The 27,080-nt window shown below is 41.6% G+C and overlaps 1 protein-coding gene across 6 annotated transcripts in view; it reads left to right on the top strand.

The window, feature by feature from the left end:
- Positions 1-11,142: 11,142 nt before the first annotated feature.
- The window catches only part of LOC125464507 (hepatocyte nuclear factor 1-beta), a 108,196-nt gene continuing 92,258 nt past the window's right edge, over positions 11,143-27,080 (top strand). For 2 of the 6 annotated variants that reach the window (XM_048556927.2, XM_048556923.2), the window contains exons 1-2: positions 11,153-15,484; positions 22,763-22,962. In XM_048556927.2, coding sequence (XP_048412884.1) covers positions 15,117-15,484; positions 22,763-22,962 — 568 coding nt within the window. In that variant the 5' untranslated portion in view covers positions 11,153-15,116. Of the gene's footprint in view, positions 15,485-22,762; positions 22,963-27,080 lie in introns of all 6 variants that reach the window. The other 4 variants (XM_048556924.2, XM_048556922.2, XM_048556926.2 and 1 more) reach the window with 4 other exon arrangements.

Below are 27,080 nucleotides of genomic sequence, written 5' to 3'. Positions count from 1 at the left end.
GTAGGTTCGAGAACATCGATGTTAGTAAGGAAGATGTACTAGGATTGAGGAACTTGAACATAAATAAGGCACCCGGGCCTGATGGGATTTATCCAAGGATTCTATGGGAAGTGAGGGAAGAGATTGCAGGGCCTTTGGTGATGATCTTTTCATCCTCACTGTCCATGGGGATAGTGCCAGAAGATTGGAGACAGGCAAACGTCATTCCCTTGTTCAAAAAAGGGAATAGGGATAACCCCGGAAATTACAGGCCAGTTAGTCTTACGTCAGTGGTGGACAAATTATTGGAAAGGGCTCTGAGACCTGATCACTTGGATAGGCACAGTTTGATTCATGATAGTCAGTATGGATTTGTTGGGGGTGGATCATGCCTCACAAACCTTATTGAATTCTTTGAGGAGGTGACCAAACACGTGGATGAAGGTAGAGCAGTGGATGTAGTATACATGGATTTAAGTAAGGCGTTTGATAAGGATCCCCATGGTCGGCTCATGCAGAAAGTAAGGAGGCATGGGATAGGGGAAAATGTGGCAGATTGGATTCAGAATTGGCTGACCCTTAGAAGACAAAGATTGGTAGTGGATGCAAAATATTCAACATGGTGCTCAGTTACAAGTAGTGTACCACAAGGATCTGTTCTAGGTCCTCTTCTATATGTGATTTTTGTAAATGATTTGGGTGAAGAAGTGGAAGGGTGGATTAGCAAGTTTGTGGATGATACGAAGGTGGGTTGAGTTGTGGACAGTGTAGAAGGCTGTTCTAGGTTACAAAGGGACATTGATAGGATGCAGAGCTAGGCTGAGAAGTGGCAGATGGAGTTTAACCCTAAAAAGTGTGAGGTGATTTATTTTGGAAGGACAAATTTGAAAGCAAAATACAGTGTTAACAGGATGATTCTTGGCAGTGTCGAGGAGCAGAGGGATCTTGGGGGTCACGTCCATAGTTCCCTGAAAGCTGCCACCCAGGTAGATAGAGTTGTTAAGAAGGCACATGGTGTGTTAACTTTCATTCACAGTGGGATTGAGTTCAAGAGCCATGAAGTTATGCTCCAGTTCAGCCATATCTGGAATATTGTGTCCAGTTTGGTCACCTCATTACGGGAAAGATGTGGAAGCATTGGAAAAGGTGCAGAAGAGATTTATCAGGATGTTGCCTGGAATGGAGGGAAGGTCTTATGAGGAAAGGTTGAGAGAGCTAGGGATTTTCTCTTTAGAACAACAAAGGATGACAGGTGACTTGATAGAGGTGTACAAAATGATCAGAGGTATAGATAGAGTGGACAGCCAGACACACATTTTCCTAGGGTAGAGGTAACTATTATAAGAGGGTATAATTTTAAAGTGAGTGGAGGTAGATATAGGGGAGACATCAGAGGTAGGTTCTTTACTCAGAGCGTGGTAGGGGTGTGGAATGCATTGCCGGAGAGGGTAGTGGAGTCGGCCTCATTAGTGGCACTTAAGCAACTATTAGATAGGCATATGGATGATTGTATAAGGTCGGGGTGGAGGTTAAATAGACTTAGGATCAGGGTAAAAGTTCAGTACAACATCGTGGGCCGAAGGGCCTGTATGAACGGTAGTTCTATGTTCTATGTTCTAAAAACACGCAGTGCATTGAAATTTCTGCTCTTATTTAAATCATGCCATTAGATCTTTTTATAACCTCCACATAATGAACTAGTACAGTCAGTTGCCTCTCAGTTTATCCTGACATATAAAGTACAGTGGCTCTGATAATGCAGTTCTCTAAAAAAAGCTCTGAAAATCAATAATTTTGCAGTCATTTTCCTTTGAATTTAATTATCTCTAAATTAGCATTCCAGAAGAGTCTATAAAACTTGTGAGAATTTGAATGTCAAAACTCAGAATGTTGCTTTTTAGCCATTAACAGGTTGAGCACTAAATGCATCTGTGAATATGTCATCTGTTCAGTACTTTTTTTTATTCATTCATAGGATGTAGGTAACACTGTCCAGGCCAACATTGCCCAAGGGCAGTTAAAAGTCAATTACATTGCTATGCATCTAGAGTCACATGTAGACCAGACAAGTAAGGATGAACCAGATGGGTTTTTCCAACAAGTGACGATGGTTTCACAGTCATTATTAGATTCTTAATTCCAGATTTATAAAAAACATTAATTCAAATTTCAATCATCTAACATGGCAAGATTCACACTCGTGTCCCCAGAGCATTGTGTAGCTCTCCTGATTAATAGTCTGGTGATATTACCATTAGGCTGCCATGTCCCTTTCTTAAGAGATTGCGAAAGTGCTCCTCAATTTTGAGGCCATCTGGGTAAATTATTATGTATGCATTGTCATAATGTTTTTAAGAGAATGCCGCTAATCTTGTCAGATTTTCATGGTAAAAATTAAAAGAAAATTATCTGATAATCTAGCTAATTCTAGTGGTGCTTTCCTCGCCTTGTCTTAAATGTTCCTGTTATGCGTACTTCATTCTGAATGTATGCTGTTGTTACATTCACTGAAGTTCCAGCAATTCACATATTAAACATACCTTTTTAACATTTTTTACCCCACTTCCCTGCTTCATATCTCCAGTTAACATGTATTCTGGTTACTTGCAAATGCTAATTAAATGTGAGTAACCTCTGCATTGCATCTGAGAACAGTTCAAGGTGATTCACTCTCCCAATTACGTCATTGCCCATCCCTATATGAAAGCACACAATTTTTTACTCCACACATCCATCATAACAAGGTTAGAAATTCATTACATGAGACACCAATACACATCTGTGACTTATCCAGCTCTAACCCAGCATGTTAGAACATTGTATACAACATGTAACAACTTTATTTTAGAACTGATCTGTTCCATCTTGTACAGATATGACTAAGAAAAATCGCGACAGGTTATTCTCATCTTAAGGTCTTTGAAAAGGATTCTACACATCAAATGATCATGATAGCCAATATTTTAATGTTTCAAATGAACCCAGATGAAATTGCCCTGTACTGTTAATAATGAAAGTATCAATGCAGTCAGTAACATTTCTTTGCCAGCTGATTTAAGGACGATGATAAGCCTGACGGCTAGTGCCTTTGTTAAAGAAAATCTGTTATATTTGGCATCACACAATGCGCTTTGAATCCAATAGCGCTTACTTTCCAATTTTTTTTATTTCTGTCTTAAGTACCTAGAGACAACTGAGTGAAAGTTTCTAATTAGCTCACCATCCAATCCAAGAAGTAATTTTACAGTAAGTTCTACATTAGTGTCCAGCAACTACAGACCACACAAAGTGCACAGTTCATTGAACAATTGAATTGTACAGCACAGAAGGAGGCCATTCAATCTGTCAGGCAGTTGCTGACTCCAAGAGCAGTTGAGCTCAGTTGTTCATCCCTGTGCTTTTTATCCATAAACCTGTAGTAATGTTTTGTAAGAAGTCAGAAATATCTCTTAAGTCTAAAGGAACTAAAGGGTATGGGGAAAAGGTGAAAAGGAGACACTGAGTTCGATGATCAATCACAATCATGTTGAATGGCGTGGACGCTAGGAAGTTGTTTCTGTTAGGTGGGGAGACTAGGACCCATGGGCACAGCCTTAAAATTAGAGGGGGTAAATTTAAAACTGAAATGAGACGACATTTCTTCAGCCAGAGAGTGGTGGGCTTGTGGAATTCATTGCCGCAGAGTGCAGCGGAGGCCAGGACGTTGGATGCCTTCCAGGCAGAGATCGACAAATTCTTGATCTCAGAAGGAATCAAGGGCTACGGGGAGAGTGCAGGGAAGTGGAGTTGAAATGCCCATCAGCCATGATTTAAATGGCAGAGTGGACTTGATGGGCTGAATGGCCTTATTTCCACTCCTATGTCTTATGGTCTTATGGACTGGGGGAGCAGACCGGGGAGCCCGATTGGCCAATTCTGCTCCTATTTTCTACGTTTCTATGTAAACTCTTGACTAACCTTTTAAAATTGTTCATCGAGTCAGCCTCCATTATTCTCTGAGATAAAGCAACCGAGATCCAATCTACCTGAATTAATAAAAAATTCTTCTCCTCATTACAAATGAATTTGAATTTATTGCCCCTTGTACTGACCTATTCACAAGAAGAAATAGGCTTCCTCGCAGTACTTTATCAAGATATCTCATCGTCTTGAAAACCTCAATTTGGTCATTGTTTACTGCTGTTGCATGGCGCTTGGGAATATTTGCTGCCCATTCCTAGCTGCTCTTAACCTGATTGGCTCTCTAAACTACTTCAGTGGGCAATTCAGAGTCAACCACATTGCTGTGAGTCTGGAGTCATACATAGGCCAGATCAGGTAAGAATGGCAGATTTCTTTCCATAAAGGACATTGGTAAACCAGATGGATTTCCATGACAGTGGTTACATTAGAACTTGGAATTCCTGATGTTTATTGAATTCAAATTTCACCGTCTGGAATAGGGATTTGCATCCAGACCATTAGCCTAGGACTTTGGTGATGATTCAGTGATATTACCACCACAGCATCACATACCCCTTCATTTTCCAGGAGGACAGTCTTAATGTTTTCAATCTCCTGCCCTGATGGCTGAAGTTCTTCCTCCCTGGTGACAGGCTGGTAAACCCTATATCCTTTCTCATAGCTTTATATCTTTTTTGAAGTGTGAAGCCCAGAATGCTCTGCAGTACTCAAGATAAGGACAGGTCTAATTAATCATCAAGTTCTACCAATTTTTAAAAATTTATATTCCTCAATTTATAAATTTAAGTAACTCCTGCTTTTTAACCCACATTATCAACTTGCTGTGCTAACTTTGAAGTTTTAAATACACAAACATTAAAGTCTGTCTGCTCATCTATACTTTTCACATTTCTGCCACTTGTTGTACACTGTCTTTCCCTCATAGCACCCACAAAGTGTATCACTTCACATACCTCTATGTTGAACTCTTAACTGTCATGCTTCTGCCCATTTCATCATCATGGATGGCAATCTGAAGCCATCAACTATATTCTCATCACAATTTATTATTTTACTAGATTTATAGAGTTTGCAAACTTTAAATGTTGCACACTACTCCTGAGTCAGAGTTGCTTATAAAAACTGAAAATATAATGGACTCAAATCTAACCCTTGCAATAATCCGATGTGAGCTCCCTGTCACTTACCTGGTTAGTTCTTAAGTTCTTACTTCAACTAGTTACTCCACGTGTGCCATGAGAGATCACTGTTCATTCACAAACTCAGTGCCTCTAGGTTGGTCTTTGTTCCTGCTTTGCTTTTCTGCTTGATCTTTGCTTCTCATTGTCTTTCCCTCTATTTAAGATCTCTTGTGATGCAGTGGTAGTGTCCTTACCTTTGACCCAGGTTCAAGTACCATATGTTCCAGCGGCGTGTCGTAACATCTCTGAACAGATTGATTAGAAAATAGCAGTTTATAGCACTACAACCTCATTGGTGTCTCCTGTTTTTTGGCTTGGTAAACATTGCCAGGTAATCACCACTTCACACCATCCCTTTGTTTTTCTCTCTCTGTTTCCATAACTGGTATTTCTTTTTCTCAGAAACCACAAAACACTAATAATATGATTCCCAAGTCAATGGCCACATCACTAATTATATTACTTTCCTCCTTTAAATCACTATCCCAATACCTTTAATTTGATAAGCAACTTATAAGCTGTAAAATTAATCAATTTAAGAGGGTAGGTTACAAAATCAACTTAACTTTGAGCTCTAACATGGTCTTCTTATCTGATATATAGCTACTTCTGTTGTTTTCACTATTTGAGGGTTTTATTTTTGTTCATTGAGTCAAAAGATTAAAACTGTGAGATTCGCTTTTCCTCAACTGACCTGAGGACTGCAGATTTTGTTCGTGTTCATGTTGTTCATGTTTCACTCCAAGATACACACCATCCTGAATGGAAATGATATCATTGTTTCTTCAAGGCTGCTGGATTCAACACATGGACTGTAATGATTCAATAGGGCAGCCTAGCTCCCCCGCCTTCTCAAGGGTAATTATGGAAAGGCTACAAAAAACTGGCCTTTTCTGCAATACTCATGTCCTACAAATGAAAATTAATTTTAAAAAATTCAGCCAAATGATTTGTGCATGAATATAATTTTCAGCAGAGTAATGTGGCCTCCTTGAATCTTGCTTTATCCTGCTTGCAAAAGGATTGTTCAATGCACAGAGGGGTCCGTCTAACCTTAAAATGCAAATTGAGAAACAATTGGCCCTAAATTTCCAATGTTTACAAAGGGATAACGGAACAATCAGAATTTTTCTAAAACTGAAAGGTTTACAGAATGGAGTTCCAGATTACTCCAGCTTCAATGGGTCGGAGTACAGCATGCTCTGAATATAGCAGTACAATTTTAAGAGGAGTAGTTCTAGGGGGCATGGCCATTTAAGACAACAGGCATGTATGTTGTATAGTTTTACAAAGGACCTGCTGACATCACTCCATTCCAACCAAACACTGAGATATATTTTTAGCCTTAAAAGTCTTAGCTGGGCAGCTGGCACATGCATAGAGTGGAAAGTGCAAACTGCTCATAAAGCAGTGAGCTAGTTGCTTTGTGCTGACAATGTTGTAACTGGCTAGCTGCACTTCATATTTGCCACAAGGCAGATGCAGATTAGCACACTTGAAGCATAGCTTGGGATTGAAGTTCCTTGCCAGATGTAATCGAGGGTAAGCGGAATGAAGTCACTTTAACAACAACGTTGGGACTTCATACTGAGGCTGCACGGGGTGTTGGTGAGGTCTCTTCTGGAGTACTGTGTGCAGTTCTAGTCACCATGTTATGGGAGGATTTTATTCAACTGGAAAGGGCTCAGAAAAGATTTACCAGGATGTTGCCAGGAATGGAGGGTTTGAGATATGAAAACAGGTTGGATGAGCTGGGATTTCTTTCACAGGAGTGTAGGAGGTTGAGGGCTGACCTTATTGAGGTTTCATAAACTTATAAGAGGCATCGATAAAGAGAATGGCAATGATCTTTGCCCTAGGGTAGGGGAGTTCAAAACTAGGAGGCATTTTTTAAGATGAGAGGAGAAAGATTTTTTAAAAAGGGTCTTTTTTTTACAGAATGGTTCATGTGTGGAATGAACTTTCAGAGGACGTGATGGATGTGGGTACAGTTACACTGTTTAAAAGACATTTGGATAAGTACATGAATAAGAAATGTTTGGAGGATATGGATCAAAAACAGGCAGGTGGTACTTGTTTAATTTGGGACCATGTCAATATGGACTGGTTGGACTGAAGGGTCCGTTGCCATGCTGTATGACTCTAATGCGGACTCACATCGCACTTTAGTAGAAGCATCCCAAGTTGTTTCACAGTAGTGTAATCAGACTAAAATTGACACGTAGGCATATATATAGATATAAAGGCTAGTGACCCAAACATTTATCACAAGAAGTGAGTTTTAAGGAGCACCTTAAAGGAGGAGAGTGGTTGGGAAACAACATTCCAGAGCTTAAGGCCAAGGCAACTGATGGTCAACATTTGCTGGGGGTGGGGATGGGTATAAATCAGAGAGGAGCAAGCTGATGGATTTGTAGGAGTGTACAAATTTGTATTTGAGGCTATAGAGATAGGGAGGGATAAAGCCACAAATGCAAGGATGAGAAAATTCACATGGACTCATTGTAAGATGGCAATATTTCATTGTCTCAGGTTTGTGGATGACTTGCAACGACTGTACTCCCCACTTGGACCACTTGCTACATGGGTTAGCTTTAGGTGAGCCATTATCACCTCTAGGCTGGTAGTTTGAATTAGAGTTCACTGAACACATTGGACTGGCCAAGGTAAATTGCCCAATCATATGCAGGAATTTTCAGGCTAGTTTAGCCATATGAAATGTGAGCTTAAGGGGATAGGGTAGAGGGCTAGGTCTGGGTGGGGTGCTCTTTGGAGGGTCAGTGCAGACCCGATGGACTGGATGGCCTTTTCCCCCACAGTAGGGATTCAATGATTCAATCACTTCAGGAAAAATGGTAGCATATTGTAATGTCACTGGAAATCCAAAGGCCCAATGAAATGCCTTGAGGAAATTAATTTGAATGTATTCAATAAATGTGGAATGGAAAGCTCACCTGGTCATGATATCCATCATCAACGTTGTCACTAATATCCTTTGGGGAAGGAAATTTGCCATATTTGCCTGGGCAGGCCTGCATGTGACTCCAGACCCACAGCAATGTGATTGCCTCTTAACTGCCCTCTGCAATGACCTAGCAAGTCATGTAGATTTGGGGCAATTAGGGATGGTCAGCAAACGCTGCCCTTATCAGGGGTGCCCAGGTCCCTTGAAAAAAATGTTTCTGCTCCTACTCCAGCACGCTGGTCTCAAACGGATAGAATTAGTCTTGGTCCCAGATTGCATCCTATTAAAGATTTAAGAAAATATTTGAAATACTTCGAAGTGCAATTGAAAAGAGACTTAAACCAGAGTTTAAAGGAATTCCCTTTGAGAACTGAGTGTGCTGAGAATGTGGCTATGATAACGTTAAAGTGTCTGCTCTGACAGTAGCTTGAGATCGGAGGCTTTGGGGACCAGTGGTCTGCCCCACCCCAAAAGAAAGCAGGAAATGAAGCCTCAGGCAAAGCGAAACAGGAATCACAGAGCGATTTGGGGCAGTAATAATAAACTTAATTTTCTTTCAAAGATGCTCTTAAACGGTGGGCGCTTCATCTCGCGTCAGTGTTGAGGGCCAATGTTACGTGTGACCCTCAGTAACTTCCATAAACGCAGCACCAGCCCCCAGACTGGAAGAGTGTCCAGACGAAGGACAGTAAGTAGGTATCCCCTCCTCTGCCCGACCTGCCCCGGCTGAAACTCAATCACGTGGCCACCATTCTAGCAACGCCACCATCGTGAAAGCACAGCTCTCCCTAAGAAAGGAGCCCCATTTTAACAGCAAGAGTCCACAACCAGTTATTAACCCTATAACTGATCTCCACCCCACACTGGGTTTAGGAGCTGTGCACCTACATGTTGTGAAATCAGGTTCAATTGCTTTGACGGTGCGTTTCCACGAGTGAGATTCTCTGCTTCCAAATAAATTGAAACGCAGAACACTGAGCTCCGAAACAGCGTCTCATTTACGAAAGAAACCTGAGTGAATTGGAATATTTTTCACAAGTTTGTGAGAATTATCAAAACTTGATAAATCTGTCCACTTTTCGTTGTAATACATGAGATCCCCGTGTATTTCCAAAAGTTTGAAGTCCCCGGAAAGTCGCCACTTTTCTAAAATCTCCCCGTTTAACTGTATCCGCAGTAATCCTCATCATCCATACACCAAATATTAACCCAGAATAATTTTTAAAACACCATAACCGCTCAATGCGCTGGTGTTATTTCTCCAGCACATTTATGTCCCTTCGATTTGAACTCCACATTGGAAAGGGAGTCTAAGTCTCCCGTGTATTCCTTTATTGCGTTAGTAACGAATTGTCGAACTAGTCTGAAACTTAATGAATTTTCTCACCGGTACTTGGTGTAAAATAACTGCCAATAATAAGTGCAACAGTAGTATCGTTATTTAATGATCTGCTGTTGCGCTGTGTTAATTTCCACAAGATCGTGAAATGTTATTCGTTCTCCTTCCACGAAAATTCGCCTGAAATGAATTGTGTTACGAGCACCCATATTGGTCTGAGTTCAGTGTCATGACTGAAGGTCTGAAAGACCATCCATTCAATAACCTCCTTAAACCACGAGGCTGACGCACTACAAGGGAAATCTACAAACTGAGCCGATAAACTTCTCCCAACTTTAACAAGGTACACGATTATGTAAACTTCAAAGTTTGAACACACCACGCCTTCAATTGGTGAATTAGCACCCCTGAAATCAATTCTTAGATTTCAAGCTGCCCGGGGTAAAGCCCTAAAAACTGCACAACATGACTGTTGAAAGGACTTCTGTTAAAATCACATGAATACCAAACAGACGATGAAGGGTCTAGGCCCGAAACGTCAGCTTTTGTGCTCCTGAGATGCTGCTTGGCCTGCTGTGTTCATCCAGCCTCACATTTTATTATCTTGGAATCTCCAGCATCTGCAGTTCCCATTATCTCGAAACTACAGATGCTGGAGATCGGAAATAAGCAAAAGAAAACTGAAATTGCTGGGGAAACTCAGCAGGTCTGGCAGCATCTGTGCAGAGAGAAACAAGAGTTCATGTTTCCAGTCCTGTGACCCTCCTTCAGACCTGGTAACTAAATGAGGAGCTTGTGGTCGAAACAATAACGAACCAGCCCTGAAAGCGCATATTCGAACACTGCAATGTGACTACACAAACCAAATCAGAAATTGCTGGAGAAACTCAGCAGCCCTGGCAGCATCTGTGGAGAGAAAGCAGCGTCGTCGTTTCTAGTCCAGTGACCCTTCTTCAAGGGAAAGTTGGAAAAGAAATGGAATAAATCATCAAAGCACAAAAAAGCAGAGATTTAAACTCGTAGAGCTGCTGAGATTTTCCAGCAATTTCTGATTTGATTTGTGTAGTCATATTGCTGTATTCGAAGATGTACTTTCAGGGCTGGTTCGTAATTGTTTCGATCACAAACCCCTTATTTATTTATCAGGGAGGACAGTAGACGCTTTTTGGAAAATGTGGGCAAATGTGGAACAATTTACAGTTAATGAAAAGGTCATCTGGACACAAAAATGGAAGCTTTCCATTCGGAAAAAAAGAAACGAAAAGCGTCTGAGAGAACACATTAGGCTTGGCTGAGATAACCCGCTGGAAGTTACCTGTTCGCTGTTCTGCAGAAGCAGAGTGGCGGGGCTATTTTGGAAAGTTACAAGATTATGGAGAGTGATAACATTGATGTGACAAAAGGCACCATTCAAAGACTCTTCTCCCTGGAGATTGATTACATAAACTGCGGCTGCATTGTGCATTTTTTTTGTGGGGGGTGAGGCGAAAGCCTTAATTTTAAAGGGGCAGTCGCCGTTTTATTCGGCGGAGTTAACCAAGAGGTCAAATCGATGGAAAATCGCTCCACGGCCACCCGCGTGATCATAACAGCGCGCTATATAATTATAATTCCCCTTTTGTATCGGTTCTTTATTTTTGCGAACAACAAATGCTGGAGATCACACTGGGTCAGACAGCATCCACGGACAAACAGCAAGCTAACGTTTCGAGTCCAGATGACATTTTATCAGATCCCTCCCCTCCGGCCTTCAGGCCAACTCGGCGTTTGTTGGAGCGATCAACGTAGTTAGCTGCAAGGTCAAAATGTTTATTTGCAAGCTGCTCCCACTCTAATAGTAACGGCGGGGAAATAAAAACGTGAACAAATATGTTTAAGACACTAGTATCCTTTACTGTAAAATTTGACGGGCTCTCTGAATCTCACGATTAATACAATCGTTCATTTTGTACAAAAGGCTGGAAAAACTCAGTTGTAGAGAGAACTTTTCGAGTTTAGAATAATTTCTTCAGAACGCATTAATTTTTTTCATAAAAATATTCGATGATCACATATTTAAGGGCATTAAATATTCGAGATTTACGTTGTTTGAATGCATGTTTTTTTTCCATGTGAGCTATAGTATGGTGGTGTGCTAACATTCAGCACGCTCCCTCTGTGCTCTGTTTTAATGACACCTGTACAACGTACACCGCCAGGCCTGCTCCATATATTCAGAGCTTAAGAGCGATTAATTTCTTTGCTTACGTTGAGGGCTGGTGCAGATTTGAAACATGCGATGGGGAAGGATGGTTAAAACCCCATTTCATATATCACAGGCTCCACACTGATGTACAGGACTGTAATTCCACTTTCAAGACCTTAACCATAAAACAGGACGCGTTCCTTTTACCGACAACGTTGGAGCAATTTCGCCCCAGAGTGGCTCTTAGATAGATCCTGTCGTGGGCTCAGGTTCCTCAGCTCGGAGTAGGAAATATAAAATATAAAAGATTTGTATGGCCCGTGGTCCTAACCTTGTCGAATCCAAATAAACATGTAGCCTTAATAACAGGCCAGATTCTCTCTCTCTCTCTGCCTTTGGTTTCGCTTCGCTGTTCGAAAGAAGACTTTCTCCGAAGGTTTATTTAACAAGTGCCTACTGAGACCCCGTTTTCATGTCAACAAAACCGTGCAGCCCCTCCCCTGCAGAAATGGGCTGTGTATACAAAAAAAGATTTATCCGCTAATGTCGTCGATTCGTCCCCAACTTTATCGATCGATCTGTTTATTGGGAAGGGGGAGAGGGGGGTAAACGGGTGTTCACATTTTCAGTGATTTTTATGCGGGAAATTTGTGAACACATTATTGTGAAGAACCTGCCACAGTTTCCGTTCAATGTAATTTTCAGGATGCAATTAACCAACTCATTCAATTACCACTTCAGATTTAAAGTTTTTTAAAAATTAAAATACAGAATCAGACGCCTTTTAAATTTGGAATGATCACTGTCTGGGAGTTGAATCAACTAAGGTAAAGTTTATACTTTAAGAAGCTGAGAAATTGGTTTTAACCGTGGCTGACGTTTCTGTCGGAGTGATAAGGTAGGAGTGAAGATTATACTCCTTTCGGTTAACTATGGACACTTTTAGCCAGCTTTCTGAGAGATTAAAGCGGCCATATTGGGTAAATGTGCAATTCTAAACGTTTAGAAATTGTCTACACTTATACTTCTGCATTAAGCTTCATCCCTCAGTGAACAGTAAAGATATCGGACTGGAAAGTAATTTACAATTGCTCTGAACGGAAAGCAAACCAGAGTCTCTACTAACTGGGAATTAAGCGATGGACAGTACACACTCCATATTATTGAGGAAAACATTCGTTAGTATCCTTCCATTGGTAAAGACGTGCCCAGGTCATTACGTATATTTCTTGCCCTGGTGAGAAATGATTTGTATTTTTTTTGATAAATCTACTCAGTATTCACTTTCGGGCCACCAGGAAAACATCTATTCTTTTATTTTCGTTTTTATTCCGCCAAGTGCTATCGATTTTTTTCTACCAATGACGGAACAAGATTTAATTCAGTTTATAATTCCCAGGATCAAACTGTTGACAAGAAAACACAAACAGATTCAAAAAGAGAGCCCATTGCTTTTGCGCGATTTCAGTTTCACACTAACAGTCAGAACACATTTCGCCTCCGGCCTGTTTGAATGAGGGCTTATTTTAGGGGCAAAACATGGGCCACCCCCAGCAGCATTGCACTCAAATCTCAATTTATTAATTTTTTTAAGCGAACATCACGAGAATAACCAGAAGTTGCCACGGAGATCGGACTAGGAAAATGTAGCTGCCAGAGGGTTTTTTTTGGGAGAGGGTAACTGTTCCCTGCTAGCCAAAAGGAGAGACAGAATCTGACATTGCTGCGTCTGGTAGCGACACATATTTAGGGGGTGGGGGTTGGTGAAGGGGTGTTGTCAGAAGGAGCTTTGGGGCAATAAAACTGCAGTAAAGTGTCGCCCAGGACTTGTTGTGTCCTAGCGAGACATTCGCGCCCTCCCGAAGGGATATTGTTTCAACAATCCGTTTGAACTATTACTCCCCAAAACAAAATACCCAGAGTCGCTCAGTTCGTAATTGTAGATCCATGCACTCTGTACATATGTATAATACGACGGTGTGTAGTAGTCGCTATTTTATTTTGATGCTTTAATTCCCAGAAACCAAAATGGTCGAAATGTTGAAAACAAAAATGAACAAAAGAAAGTTCATTTATTTGAAACAAACGCAACACATTTCCAGCTGGACTTGCCTGAAGTGAGGCTAAGGGAAATTGTGCACGTGCTAACTCGACTTGAAATCTTTGAATAATTCCAAACGATATATCTTTTAAGCCTCATTGCAGCACATAGTATAATTCAAGATTTGAATTTATCCTCTCCACCTCTCAAAAATAAATTGTAAATCTGCAACCATGAACTAATCCTTCTGACAGTTTGGAAAGCTGGTGACTGACAGGATCTCTCGAAGCCTGGGAGCAGACAGGCTACAAACAGTGAAACTGCTTCACCTTTCACAGAGTGAAGCGAATACTCCAGTCCCTTGGAATTATGGTCAGCAGCTTGTCAGACCATGGCAAAAATCTACCAGAAATAACTCAACAGTCAAAGGATCCCAATCTAAATGAAACGAAAACAATCATGTTCAACAAGACTGTTCGAAACAAGTCAAATTCAACCTCTCAGGCTCATCATTTCTTTGGGGGAAGGAGAGTGGATTATGTTACACAGGGTAGCGTGTTTGTTAGGAATACCCTTAATATTACCAATAGCCTTTACACAATGCAAAGACCCATCACCAAGCGCCTCATTGACCAGCCGCTGTCCCTGTTCTATTGCATTTTCATTTCATCACCCTCCGAAATCAGACCTTGGACTAATTTACTCTGCAATCGATCGCTTGTCCCGTTCACAATCGCGAAAACCCCAATGAATTTTTAGTTTATTAAAGGCGAAATTCAACGTTTCTGAGCTGATGTGCGTGAGGGGCAGAGAGAGACAGAGAGAAAAAAGGTGAGCAAGTTTTCTTTTACCATTTCTCCTCGTATTTAATGGCTGTCGGTCCTCTTTTTTTCTCGTTCCCCCAACCCCCACTCCCCCAGTTTTTATAAAAATACCCAATTTCTCCGATTCCGCTGGTAGTTTAAGCAGACTCTGGACTTTGCTGCATGGCGCGGTCCAAAGTTCACGGTTTTGGAAAGGTGCGGAGCGATAAATAGAAGCGAATTAAAGGTGGCACGTTCAAATGTAAACACAATGAGCCGGAGTTCACATTGTGCCGGCTCCTCCAACGCACTCTGCTGCACTCCGTGGCGATTTGCATATCGCTAAGACCTTTTTTTCTGCCCTCCCACAACCAGCAACCACCAACACACATACACACACACACCCCCAACCCTACAGACTTCCGTCTATTTGCATATTCTTATAATCTCTTCTCAAAGAAAGATCATGGCAGTTTAGGACAGTCTGCGGGAAACCGATGATCCACGCTCTCTTCTTGAATAATACTTTTTTTGAGTTTCGCAAGGCTGCGGATCCGATTGGTCTGTCTCTCTCTCTGTCTGTATATATTCTCTTACACACACACACACACACACACACACACACACACACACAAAAAGCCCCTTTGATTTATTTGGAACATGGTGTCCAAATTGACATCTCTCCAGCAAGAGCTGCTCAGCGCTTTACTAAGCTCCGGACTTTCCAAAGATGTCTTGATCCAGGCTCTCGAAGACCTGGAGCCCTCTCGTAGCTTCGAGGTGAAGCTGGAGAATCTGCCCGTGTCCCCGCTCAAGATGAACGGCTCGGTGGCGGCGGCGGCGGCGGCGGCGGACAGCAAAGCCGTTTTCCACAGCCTGGCCAACGGTCACAGCAAAGGCAAACTATCCGGGGACGAAGCCTCCGAAGACGGTGACGATTACGACACCCCCCCGATCCTCAAGGAGCTGGAGTCCCTGAACACCGAGGAAGGAGCCGAGCAGAGGGCTGAGGTGGACAGGATGCTCAGGTAAGCGAACTCACCCCCCCCACTCCTCCCCACCACCCCGTTATTATTTGTTATACACCAAAGTAAAATGTAACTAGATAGAAATAAAGCTCCGGATTTTGCGATAAAGCCCACCACCTGATTGCAAGCGAGAGCGGTCGCCTTGACAATTTAAAATCAAAAAAGGGCGTAAAGATCTTCCCCCACTCCCCATGCCTCCGGGCTAGTTACTAATTACCTAGTTTGCCATTTATTTCTTATTCTGAAGAGGATAAACTAGATGCCACGCGAGGCAGCCGGGTAGGGGCGAACGGGAAACCGTAGCGGTTTTCACAGTCTTTTAGTTCCTTGTGCCTTTAAACCTCGGAATTCGTTCTAAAACTGGGGTAGTTTGTGGTGAGGAGCGGGGTGAATGCTGCTGGGGGAGTGAGAAGGGGTGTTTTTTTTTGGTGGTGGCCGGGGAGTTCACGTTAATTACAGAGAGGGTTATTTAGGCAGCTTGTCAGTTTCACACAGTCGTTTTGCCAGTTTCGCCTTGATTACAAATCTGTCCCATTTCGCCAGAACCTCTTTCGCAATCGAGCCCGTGCTAATCTGAGGGCGAGCAGAGAACAGAGAAATTCACCAGTTTTGAATAGCTCCTGTTCCGTCTCCCAAAGAAAATAACAGCCAAAGAGCGACGAGGTGTGTTCTGGGCGTCATTGACCAAAAACCCGATCCAAAGTACTCCCCACTCAAAGTATAAACTGAGCATTTAGAAAAAAATCCTTATGTGTTTGAGTGCCAAAGATGTTAACGGGTTTTGTGCTTTGTCCTGTGCAATACACACGGTGTAACGACTTGAAGTTAAATTAAATTATTTGAAGCTGGGCTGATCTTTTGACATCTAAACAAAAACGTCGTAACTGTTAAAATAGCAGTCGAGCGGAATCCCCTAAACAAAAAAAAATCCTCTTCTGTAAAATGAGTAGAGCATTCTTCTTAGCAGAGGCACTGTTTGGGCTCCAGGCGTCTGTTTGAAACGTTGCTTTCGGCGATTTATTTCGGACTCAGCCGCTTTATTTCGGAGCTATTGTTTTAGAACAGCCATAAATGTCAAACTGTGACTCCTTACCGAGGAAGGAGCAGACAGTGAGCCAGAGTCAGTTACATCGACTGTGTAACCAGACTGCATAACTAGACTGAGTAACCTGTGTAACTAGATCCTGTAACCTGCATTACTAGATGGAGTAACCTGTGTAACTAGACCGAGTAACCTACGTAACTAGACTAACCTGTATAATTAGACTGTAATTAGACCGAGTAACCTGTGCACTCCCAGAGAACCACCCCCCCCCCCATAGAATAATTCAAGAACAGGGTAAAAATGTATTCGTTCGCTTCCTGTGATCCAAATAAACACGCAGTGAGTCGACTCGTTAACGTTTGATACTGTAACAAAGCGTACCATTTCCCCATTCCCTATATTTAACACACAGAAGCAAACTCCGACCGTGTGTCTGTAACAATAACTTTCTAAAAAAAAATTATTGAGATTTCAACATGTCCAGTGTGTGCTGAAAATACATAACGAATCCCAACAGCAATCCGGCCGATGGTCGAAGCGTGTGGAACGGATTTACTTTTCTTGTTGATTTGAGCTCACGCCGTCTCTTTCTCAGCCGCCTTGTAGCAGTTTGTAAATATAAATCTGACCCAAGATCGTGGAGCACGTGGAGCTGACGTTTGTGCCGAGTGCTATTAATTTATTATAAATCATCGACCCCGAATGCACAGAAAAGTGGAACACACGACGAGGTGAATGGCTAACCTGGTTACTGATTGGCAAAGTCAAAGCTGTAAAGGGACTGGAATCCAAACGCGGGCATTATCCTAAACAAACATCGCCTTGTGTGTTTGGCTTGGGGGAGCAGATAACTTACTAAATATGATCCGAAAATTACAATCAACAATCAGATTTCCATACGCACACACACTGTGTATCATATACACAAGTCGATCAAACAGGCGCCCACGTCCGTGCTCCCTGCGTTCAGGCAAATTCCGTTTTCGTTGAACTCCTTGTTGAAATTTCAATGCTGCAATTTCACTGCTCATTTCAGCGACATAGGATCTGGGCACACATTGTCCCAGCGCCCCCCCCCTCCCCCCCACCCCGATGCTGTTACTGTATTCCTTATTTGAATTAAATACTGTTTGCATTTTGGACGGTACTTAATTCAACTGTTCCACGATGGTTCAACTCTGGAAGAACAAACGCCACGGAGGAGCAGAAATAAAAGCTGCATTCCAGTCGGAGATTCGTTCCTGAAGCCGATCGGAAGGGATGCGAGGGCTCGCGAAATGGCAAGTGTTCATTCCAGCCTTAGACCGTCTTTCAAACGACCTTTCGTTTCGGAAAAAAAATCTTAACGTCGCCAAACGGACCCTGGGAAAGCTACCGTTCAACAAATTGAAAAAAAAGGCAACGTTATTCGTCCAAAGCAATGGGCATCCCTCCAGTAACCCGATAAACCATTGCCGTTTCACAGAAACACATTGCACCACGGCTAAAATATGGGCCGCCACAGCGTAGAACGGAATAAATTAACGAAAGGGGGACTGTTACAGTGGCACTCCGGCAGCCCAGATGATTTCTGATCTATACTGCACTCATTTTACTCATTCCAAAATGTATCAATCGATTGATATTGTATTCACCTGAACACCTGTCAAACCAGCCCAGTCCTCTTTTTACATAAATCAAGCGCAGGCTTCGTCACTTTTCAGTTGTAGATTTCAAATGTCCCTGTTATTTCAGGTTGGGATTGTAATTGGCGCTCGCCCGGGTGTTTGGTTTTATGTAATGTGGGTCATTTGTTCAGAGTGGGCTGGATCACTAAACAGGGTCAAATAAATAAAACGAATTCAGAGCGGTAGAGAGGGCTGGAATCTTCCTGTGCCCAGGTCGCAGTGGATTGGATCGGTGAGAGTGATTCTCTTGATCGCCTGGCTACAACCTCAGCTGGCAATGAATCTGCGTGCTCTCCTCCAAACATAACTGGGGAAAGGGTCTGTCCTGGTTGGAAAATAAGCGGTCAAGATTTGTTTTTAAACCCAAAGTTTGCGACACTTGCCGCTTCGAGTTTTCTTCAGGCACTTACCGTTTTGTCTGGTTGCCAGTGAAATAAGTGCACAGAGGCCAGGATACCGTCACCAAGTCACCCCCTATTTCCATCTGCAGTGTGCGTGGGCTCAGACCACCAGCTCAGAGCCAGTCCCTACCTGAATCCCCTGGGTGTTTTTTGAGGGACAGTTTGAAAATGGGACGCTGGGTTAGCTGAAAGTTCATTTTGGTCCGGTCTGGTCTCCTGGCCACACTTTGCAATTAGTACAAGGAAAACTGAGGCTACAAGATGATAAAATGTGAGGCTGGATGAACACAGCAGGCCAAGCAGCATCTCAGGAGCACAAAAGCTGACGTTTCGGGCCTAGACCCTTCATCAGAGAGGGGGATGGGGGGAGGGAACTGGAATAAAACATTTTTATTCCAGTTCCCTCCCCCCATCCCCCTCTCTGATGAAGGGTCTAGGCCCGAAACGTCAGCTTTTGTGCTCCTGAGATGCTGCTTGGCCTGCTGTGTTCATCCAGCCTCACATTTTATCATCTTGGAATCTCCAGCATCTGCAGTTCCCATTAAAACTGAGGCTACATCTCGATTTATTAACCTGGTCCATTCATGTCCTTCAGCAGTGGCAGGCCTCCTCACGTGTCTGACCTACTTGTGACTCCAGGCCCACCACAAAGTGGTTTATCCTCAGCTGCCCCCTGACATGCCCCTCAGTTGTGCCAAATTGACACAACAAAGTTCAATAAGAGCAAAACTGAAAGGACTACCCACTGACGAAGGGGCACACAATCAAGTCATCCCTGAAAAGTCTTCCCAATATCTGGACATTGAGAGAGCTGGCCATAGATTGGTCAGTCAACAGCCTGACATAGTCATAGTCATACAATCAAATCTTACAATCTCCCACACAACCACCATCACTATCTCTGGGTAAAATCTTGGCCCACCATAGGACAGACTCAGCAGAGTTGGTGGTACAGTGGTACGCAGTTGCCCTAGGAGTTATGGAGTCACAGCATGGAAACAGGCCCTTCAGCCCAACTAGTCCACACCAAACATGTTCCCAAACTATACTATTCCCACCTGCCTACATTTAGCCATGGTCCCTCCAAACCTTTCCTATTCATGTACCTGTCCAAATGTCTTTTAAACATTGCAACGGTACCTGCATCCATCATTTCCTCTGACAGTTCATTCCACATAGAAACCACTCTCTGTTAAAAAAAGTTGCCTTTCATGTCCTTTTTAAAACTTCCTCCTCTCACTTTAAAAATAAGCCCCTTAGTTTTGAACTCCCACACCTGAGGCAGAAGACTCTTGCTCTTCACCTTATTTATGCCCCTCATAATTGTATAAGCCTGTATGAAGTCACACCTCAACTTCCTGCACTCCAAGGATAATAGTCTCAGCCTACCTCAAGGCATCAGGTCATTTATGGGTAAGGAAACCTCTTGCTTTTGACCATTTATCTCCTGCACCATCACCCACCCCACTCCCTCCATCCACATCCCCATGGTGAATCAGTATCCCTCCATGTACCCCCATGAGAGGCACAAGGACACTCAATGCTATCTGGGTGAGGACTTCAATGCTCATCACTGAGAGTGGCTAAGTGATAGTATCCATTGACTCAGCTGGCTTGGTCGTGATGAACATAATTACCTGAGTATTTCTGTACCAAGGAACAAGAGAAACTATACCAGCAGAAATCCTACATGATTTGTCTCTGTTACGCTACCTGCCACCAATATATTCGTCGATGTCAGTATTGGTGAGAGTGATCACTGCACAGATCTTGATGTGGCGATGCGGTCCATTTTCACACTGAAGCAATTTCCATTGTGTTGTGCAGTGCTATCACCATTTTAAATGGGATAGATTCAGAATAGATCGAGCAGCTCCAAACTCAGTTCCCATTCGGAACTGAGTTCCCTCAATTTAGCAGAATCTCTTGTATTCCATCACAACCTGCACCCTCACGGCCTGGCATACCCTTCATTTTACCATTTCCATCAAGGCATTCTGAGGAAGGGTCACCGGATCCAGAATATTAAGTCAGGGGACTAGTCTAGTTCAATAAGAAGTGCATGAGAGAATGCTAGGTACAGCAGCAGGCATACCTAAAAATAAAGTGCCAAGTTGATGAAGCTCTTTTTCCACACTGACCAGCAATTGCAGCATGCTCCTAAAGATTGAGGTAAAATTTGTGCACAACCATTGGATCATATCAGAGTTCAGGATCCCTGCCAGTCCTGTTATGGTGGTGGTGGATAATTAAGCAGCTAATCCAAAGTGAACATCTCAGTCCTCAGTGATACACTGCCCACAATGCAGAAGGCAGGATTGAAGAGTCTGCCATTTCAGCTAGATTTGCTGAGTTGATGATCCATCTTGACCTCCTGAGGTCCCAGCAACATAAATGCCAGTCTTCAGTAAATTCGGTTAATTCCACGAAATATCAGTAAGTGGCTGAGTACAATGGATATAGCACAGGCTACGATCTTGGTAATGTCTGGTGGTTGCATTACTGAAGACTTATGCTCCAGAACTAACTGCACTCTTCATAGCAGTAGCACAGCTAAGACATTGTCATTTACTCAGCACAATGAACAACTCAGCAGGTATATCCACAAAAAGAACCACAAATCCATTCCAGCTAAAGGAGCCCCTGAGATCTACCCTCATATACCAACAAAGTAATTGGTATTGCTATACCTACCCAGCAATAAGCTGCTAACTGATACTGGGTTCTGGTGGGATCATTCAATTCCTGACCTCATTATAGCCTTGATGCAAGCATTGATAATAAAATAATCGAATTCCAGAGGTGAGTTGAAACTGACTGCCCTTGGCATCAAGGCAGCAATTGATAAATTGTGGCATCAGGGTGCCCAAGAAAATTGCCGTAATTGAGAATGGGAATTGGGAAACATCTCCACAGGTTGGAGTTATGTGTAGAACATAAGCAGATATCATAGTTCCAGACCAATTATCTCAGCCCAGGATAGCACTGCAGCAGATCCTCAAAGTAGTTTCCTAGTTCCAACCATCTTCAGCTGTTTCAGCAATGACCTTCCACCCCAATCATAAAATCAGAAGTGAGGATGTTCAATAACGATTGTAAAGATTTCTGTTCAATTTGCAACTCCTCAAATACTGAAGTGATCGATCTATTCATGCAGAAAAACCTGAACCAATATTTGCGATTGAGCTGATTTGCTGTTTAACTGCCAGGAAATAACAATCTGCAAGAAGGGAAAGTCTAACCACCTTCCCTTGATATTCAACAACATTTCTATCAATGAATCCCCTACCGTTAAGATCATTGATTAGAACTGCAGCAGGCACATAAACACTATGGAGGTTGGGGGAGGGGTGTGGTGTAGAAGAGAAATGTAAAGATTGTGGATTCATTGGTAGCTCAATCAACTCCTGACTTCCCATACTTCTCCATAATTTACAAGGCTTCAAAATGTCTAGAACAAAGCAACATGCTAGATTAGCACACCAGCCACAATCATTAGCTTTCAGTTCCTCTACCACTGACACACTGTGGCAGCAAAGTGTACCATGGAGAAGATGCACTGCTGCAACTTGCCAAGTCTCCTTTGCCAGCACACGTCAAACCTGTGACCTCTATCAACAGGAAGAACTAAGGCAGCAAATACATGGGAAAACCACCATCTGGAACATCCCCTTCAAGCCACACATTATCCTGACTTGAATCTTAGAGCCCTTTCCTAATAATGCTGGGGTATATCTGTACTATATTGACTGCAACCAGTCAAGATAGCAGTTCATCGGCACCTTCGGAAGGGCAATTAAGGAAGAGCATCAGATGACCTACAGTGTTGCTAACATCCCATGAATGAATTTTAAAATCTGTAATCTAAAAGTGGGAGGCCAGTGACCATCCCTAATAAAATGAGGGAGCGTCCATGACTATTGTAAATATAAATGTGTCCCTTTCCTTGCAATTTCAATTAAATAGGTCATTGGTCTAGCAGTGTATCTAGAAGTACATGAATGAATAGAACTGTGCTGCTGAAAGGTTTGTTTTAAAAAAGAATATTGCCTAGCTTTGTTTTCTTTGGATAGTTTGTCATCTTATAATGGAGGTCACAGGTTTTCCCAAGGACAACTGAGACAAATGTGTTAAATGCAATATTTTCATCTGGTGTCTCCAATAGGGAGGACCCATGGCGAGCAGCGAAGATGATCAAAGGTTACATGCAGCAGCACAATATTCCACAAAGGGAAGTGGTGGATGTGACAGGTCTCAATCAATCTCACCTCTCACAGCATCTCAACAAAGGCACCCCAATGAAAAATCAAAAGCGGGCTGCTCTCTACACCTGGTATGTTAGGAAGCAACAAGAGATTCAGAGACGTAAGTATCTTTGTCCATAAGGGGATATGGTGCGGGAGCTTTCTATATTCATTGTACATTATATATTGAGAAGAATTGCATATTATTCTCAAATGTCATTTCAATGAGTAGTAAATTGATTAAGAAAAATGTGAAGAATTTACTCAGTCGCTAAAATCACCATTTTAGTTTCTGATTATAATGTATTGAAACACTCACAACTCCAGGTGTAATGTAACTTTAAATTGATATTATTGTGGATATGCCAAGTAATTTCTGAGTCAGGGATTTTCCATTTTAATCACTTGTTCAGTTTGCAAATGTTATATCGGGGAAGTGTTGAGAAAAGTTACAGGAAAAGGTCACTTGCCCAACAAGCCTGTCCCTATTTGCTTAATTCCAGCACATCTTCCTACTTTCTCATCGTGACTTTTAGTCACATCTTTCTCCAGAAAAACATCCAGTTATTCTTGCCAGAGTAGGATGAAGGGATGCATATTTAGAAAAGACAATTTAGCACTGCTATTGGGAAGTACTTTATCATACAGAAAGTGATGCACACAAGGATTTGTCATTGGATAGAGTCATGAAGGTAGGATCCCAAGAATCATTTAGAAGCCAAATTGAAATAGGGAAAATTTAGGATAATCCTGGATAGAATGAAAAGATAGACAGCATGGCCTTACTCACCCATAACTGTCTTACTATCCTGAGACTCATTTTACACCAAAGAGTTTAAGCACCACATCAGTGGTTTCTTCATGGCAAAATAATAAATAGCAATAAGAGCAAAGATTGTTTGTAAGCAAGTAACTTTGGAACAATTTAGTGTAATAAATCTACTGTATTATCTTTGTTTTAGAAAGACTCACTTATTACATTATATCTTTAGCTGCCCTCTCTGACCCCTCACATGCATATGTATAAAAACCTATCCGTATTTAGTACAGAATAAAAACGCAGTTCATTAGTAGAACATTTCGCTTACATTATCACAGTAACTGTAGTGGAAGAATGATAATTTCGAAGTGGAAGAATGATAACTTCAAAACAGATACCAGCCTGTAATTATTTGATACAGTTGAATGGTTGTGATATGATGTGAAATTTTATTACCAATTATCTAGTATCGGAAGGAAAATGGAATAGCATGCAACATGATAAACTCAGGATCTGCATTATACATTTGAATAAACTCAGTGTTGCAGCAGTGCAAACAACTTTGTACAATAGCACGTCAGACAACACCATTTCAAAGTGGAGCTTGTCATCTGCTTCTGAATACCATGGCATCAAGTACTAAATAAAAATCACTGAAAATGAAATGGAAATGGTTTTGGAAGCTGAACTTTTTAATGATTATGTGGAATGGCACAGCTCATAATATAATAAAGAGGCATAACAATGTTAAGTAAAGATAATGGAGTAAATACTGGGATGATGTGGATCTGATATTAAGTAATGGTCACAGGACCTAAAATCTCATCAATAGCCCTTCACTTTCCCCAATTTTTCACATATGATTGTACCTGATTAAACAAAAATGTTGGATATTCCAAAATTGTAATTTAATTGATTGATCCCACCTTTTATTTTGTCTTGATACTTCTTCTTGCATGAGTGACTAAAATTTTCGATAATAAATGAATCCCTACAGTGTGGAAGCAAACCATTTGGCCCATCAGTCCACACTGACCCTTTGAAGAGCATCTCACCCAGACCCACACCCCCTACCCTATCCCTGCATTTCCCACCCTAGACACTATGGACAATTTATCACGGCCAATCCAGCTAACCTGCACATCTCTGAACTGGGGGAGGAAACCCACACAGAGAATGTGCAGACTCCACACAGATGGTCATCCAGAGCTGGATTTGAACCCAAGTTCCTAGTGCTATGACGTAGCAGTGCTAACCAGTGAGTCACCATGCTGCCCCTTAGATTATCACAGAATCCCTGTAGTGTAAGTCAAGGCCATTTAGCCTATATTACTAGTTCTTAAACTGTCATTAAATCATGGAGTATTACAGCACAGAAAGACACCCTTTGGCCATTGTTTCTGTGTTGGTCATCAAGCACCTATCTAAGATAACAAGCTTTTTCTGAAGAAGGGTCTAGGCCCGAAACGTTAGCCTTCCTGGTCCTCTGATGCTGCTTGGCCTACTGTGTTCATCCATCTCTACACCTTGTCATCTCAGATTCTCCAGCATCTGCAGTTCCTACTATCTCTGAAGTACCTATCTAATGCCATTTCATAGCACTTGGCCCTCAGCCTTGCATGATATGACACCTTAGGTTTTTATCAAAATAGACCTTAAATGTTGTGATGGTTTCTGTCTCTGTCACACTTTCAGGCAGTGAGTTCCAGACACCCACCAACATTTAGGTGAAAAAAAATCTCCTTTAATCTGCACTAAACTCCTGACTTTTGCCATAAATCTATGTCCTCTGATAATTGACCCTTCTACTAAGGGGAAAAGTTGATTTTTATTGACCCTATCTATGCTTCTTATAATTTTGTAGATCTAAGTCAAGACCCCCTAAGCCTTCTTTGGTCCATGTTTATATTGCATTTCAGTCATAAAGATGCTGAATAATCATCTCTCAACATATTTTTCAGTTATAATGCTGACCTATATATATTTAACAACATTTGGTTAAAGGCGACAACTCAATTTTGGACTTCTGCTGACAGAAGCCATTATAATACGGTTTGAACAATCTGACTGAATATGAAACTCCTTATTAAAAAAATTAATTCAACATGTTGGCTCCATTGGGAAATGAAGACAATGGTAAATTAGAATTGATATTTTAAAATGTTACTGTATGTTTTCAGTCAACATGATGTTTGGAATACCTTTTCTGATCTTCACAATCTAATCCTCTTGTATCATTATTTCGTTTAAGTCACAATAATAGAATAAAGAATGTTTATGCTTTACTATGGAATTTTATTCTCATTTCCTATTCATTCCATTTTTTTCTCTAAGTGTCCCATAGCAAGTCATTGATTGAACAACTTTCTCATCAAGGTTAGGCGCTAGCACATCTAGACACTGAGGCTATTTCAATAACTTTATGGTTAATACCTATATTAGGAGAACTAATCTATGTTAAGATACCAGTGGCACTGTTGTTATTACTCCTGAATCCATATTCTCCACTCGAACAGACCTTTGATAGTCAATAACTGTTGATTCAGCATTTCCTTGATCGACAAAAAAATAGATTTGTCATTAGGTTCCGCTACTAAGATCTTTATTTATAATGGTTATACAGTTTATGGCAATTGTATGGATTTTAACCCATTCAGCATTGAAGTGTGTGTTGCATATTCCAGCATTTAAAAATTACATATTTATAGACGCAGGAGATCGTTCTCCAGTAACAAACATTGAAAGCACAATGCAGTGATTAGTTATCTCTCCGCTGTATGGGAAAGCCTTTAAGAAATAGTTTTGAGAACAATCCCAACTGACCTGTTCATGGCTCTAAACTTTTGTCTCTAACACACTATGCTTACTGTGAGAGGCCAGAGGAATGATTGGTGTGAAAAGTGCACTAGCTGAATTGTGCAAATCCTTTTGAGTTTGGGCTAAGGCACAGTTTAGTTAAAATTATTCTGTGCAACATTAGAATAAAAATAAAGACACTTACAAAGGACAATAAATATCAATATGCTACTGAAGATGGTGTTTAAGTTATATCGGAAACTAAAAAATTGTAGCTGTAGAATTATATGGATAGAGGAGTGCAAAACTTGAATATTAGGTAGAAACATGGATAACAGGAGCAGAAGTAGATCACTTAACCCTGCCATGCCATTCATTATGCCTTGTTCCTGCTTCACCAAATATCCTTTGATCCCTTTAGCCCGAGATATCTCCATCTTGAAAACATTCAATGGACACGAACAAATTCAATAATGAATTCAGGAGAAGCTGCTATGCACAGAGTGAATGTTACCACGTGAACTGATTGAGACAAATTGTGGAAATACTTTAAGAGAAAGATAGATTAGTACACAAGAGAGAAAAGTAGAAAAAAAGTTGAATTATACGAAGTAGGGTGGGATGAGAACCAAAAGGATTGCAGATGCAAAAAATCAGGAACAAAAACTAAAGCTGCTGGAAAA

Source organism: Stegostoma tigrinum, chromosome 27 (assembly GCF_030684315.1).
Source record: "Stegostoma tigrinum isolate sSteTig4 chromosome 27, sSteTig4.hap1, whole genome shotgun sequence".
Taxonomy (NCBI): Eukaryota; Metazoa; Chordata; class Chondrichthyes; order Orectolobiformes; family Stegostomatidae; genus Stegostoma; species Stegostoma tigrinum.
This window is presented reverse-complemented; position numbering and strand designations above follow the sequence as displayed.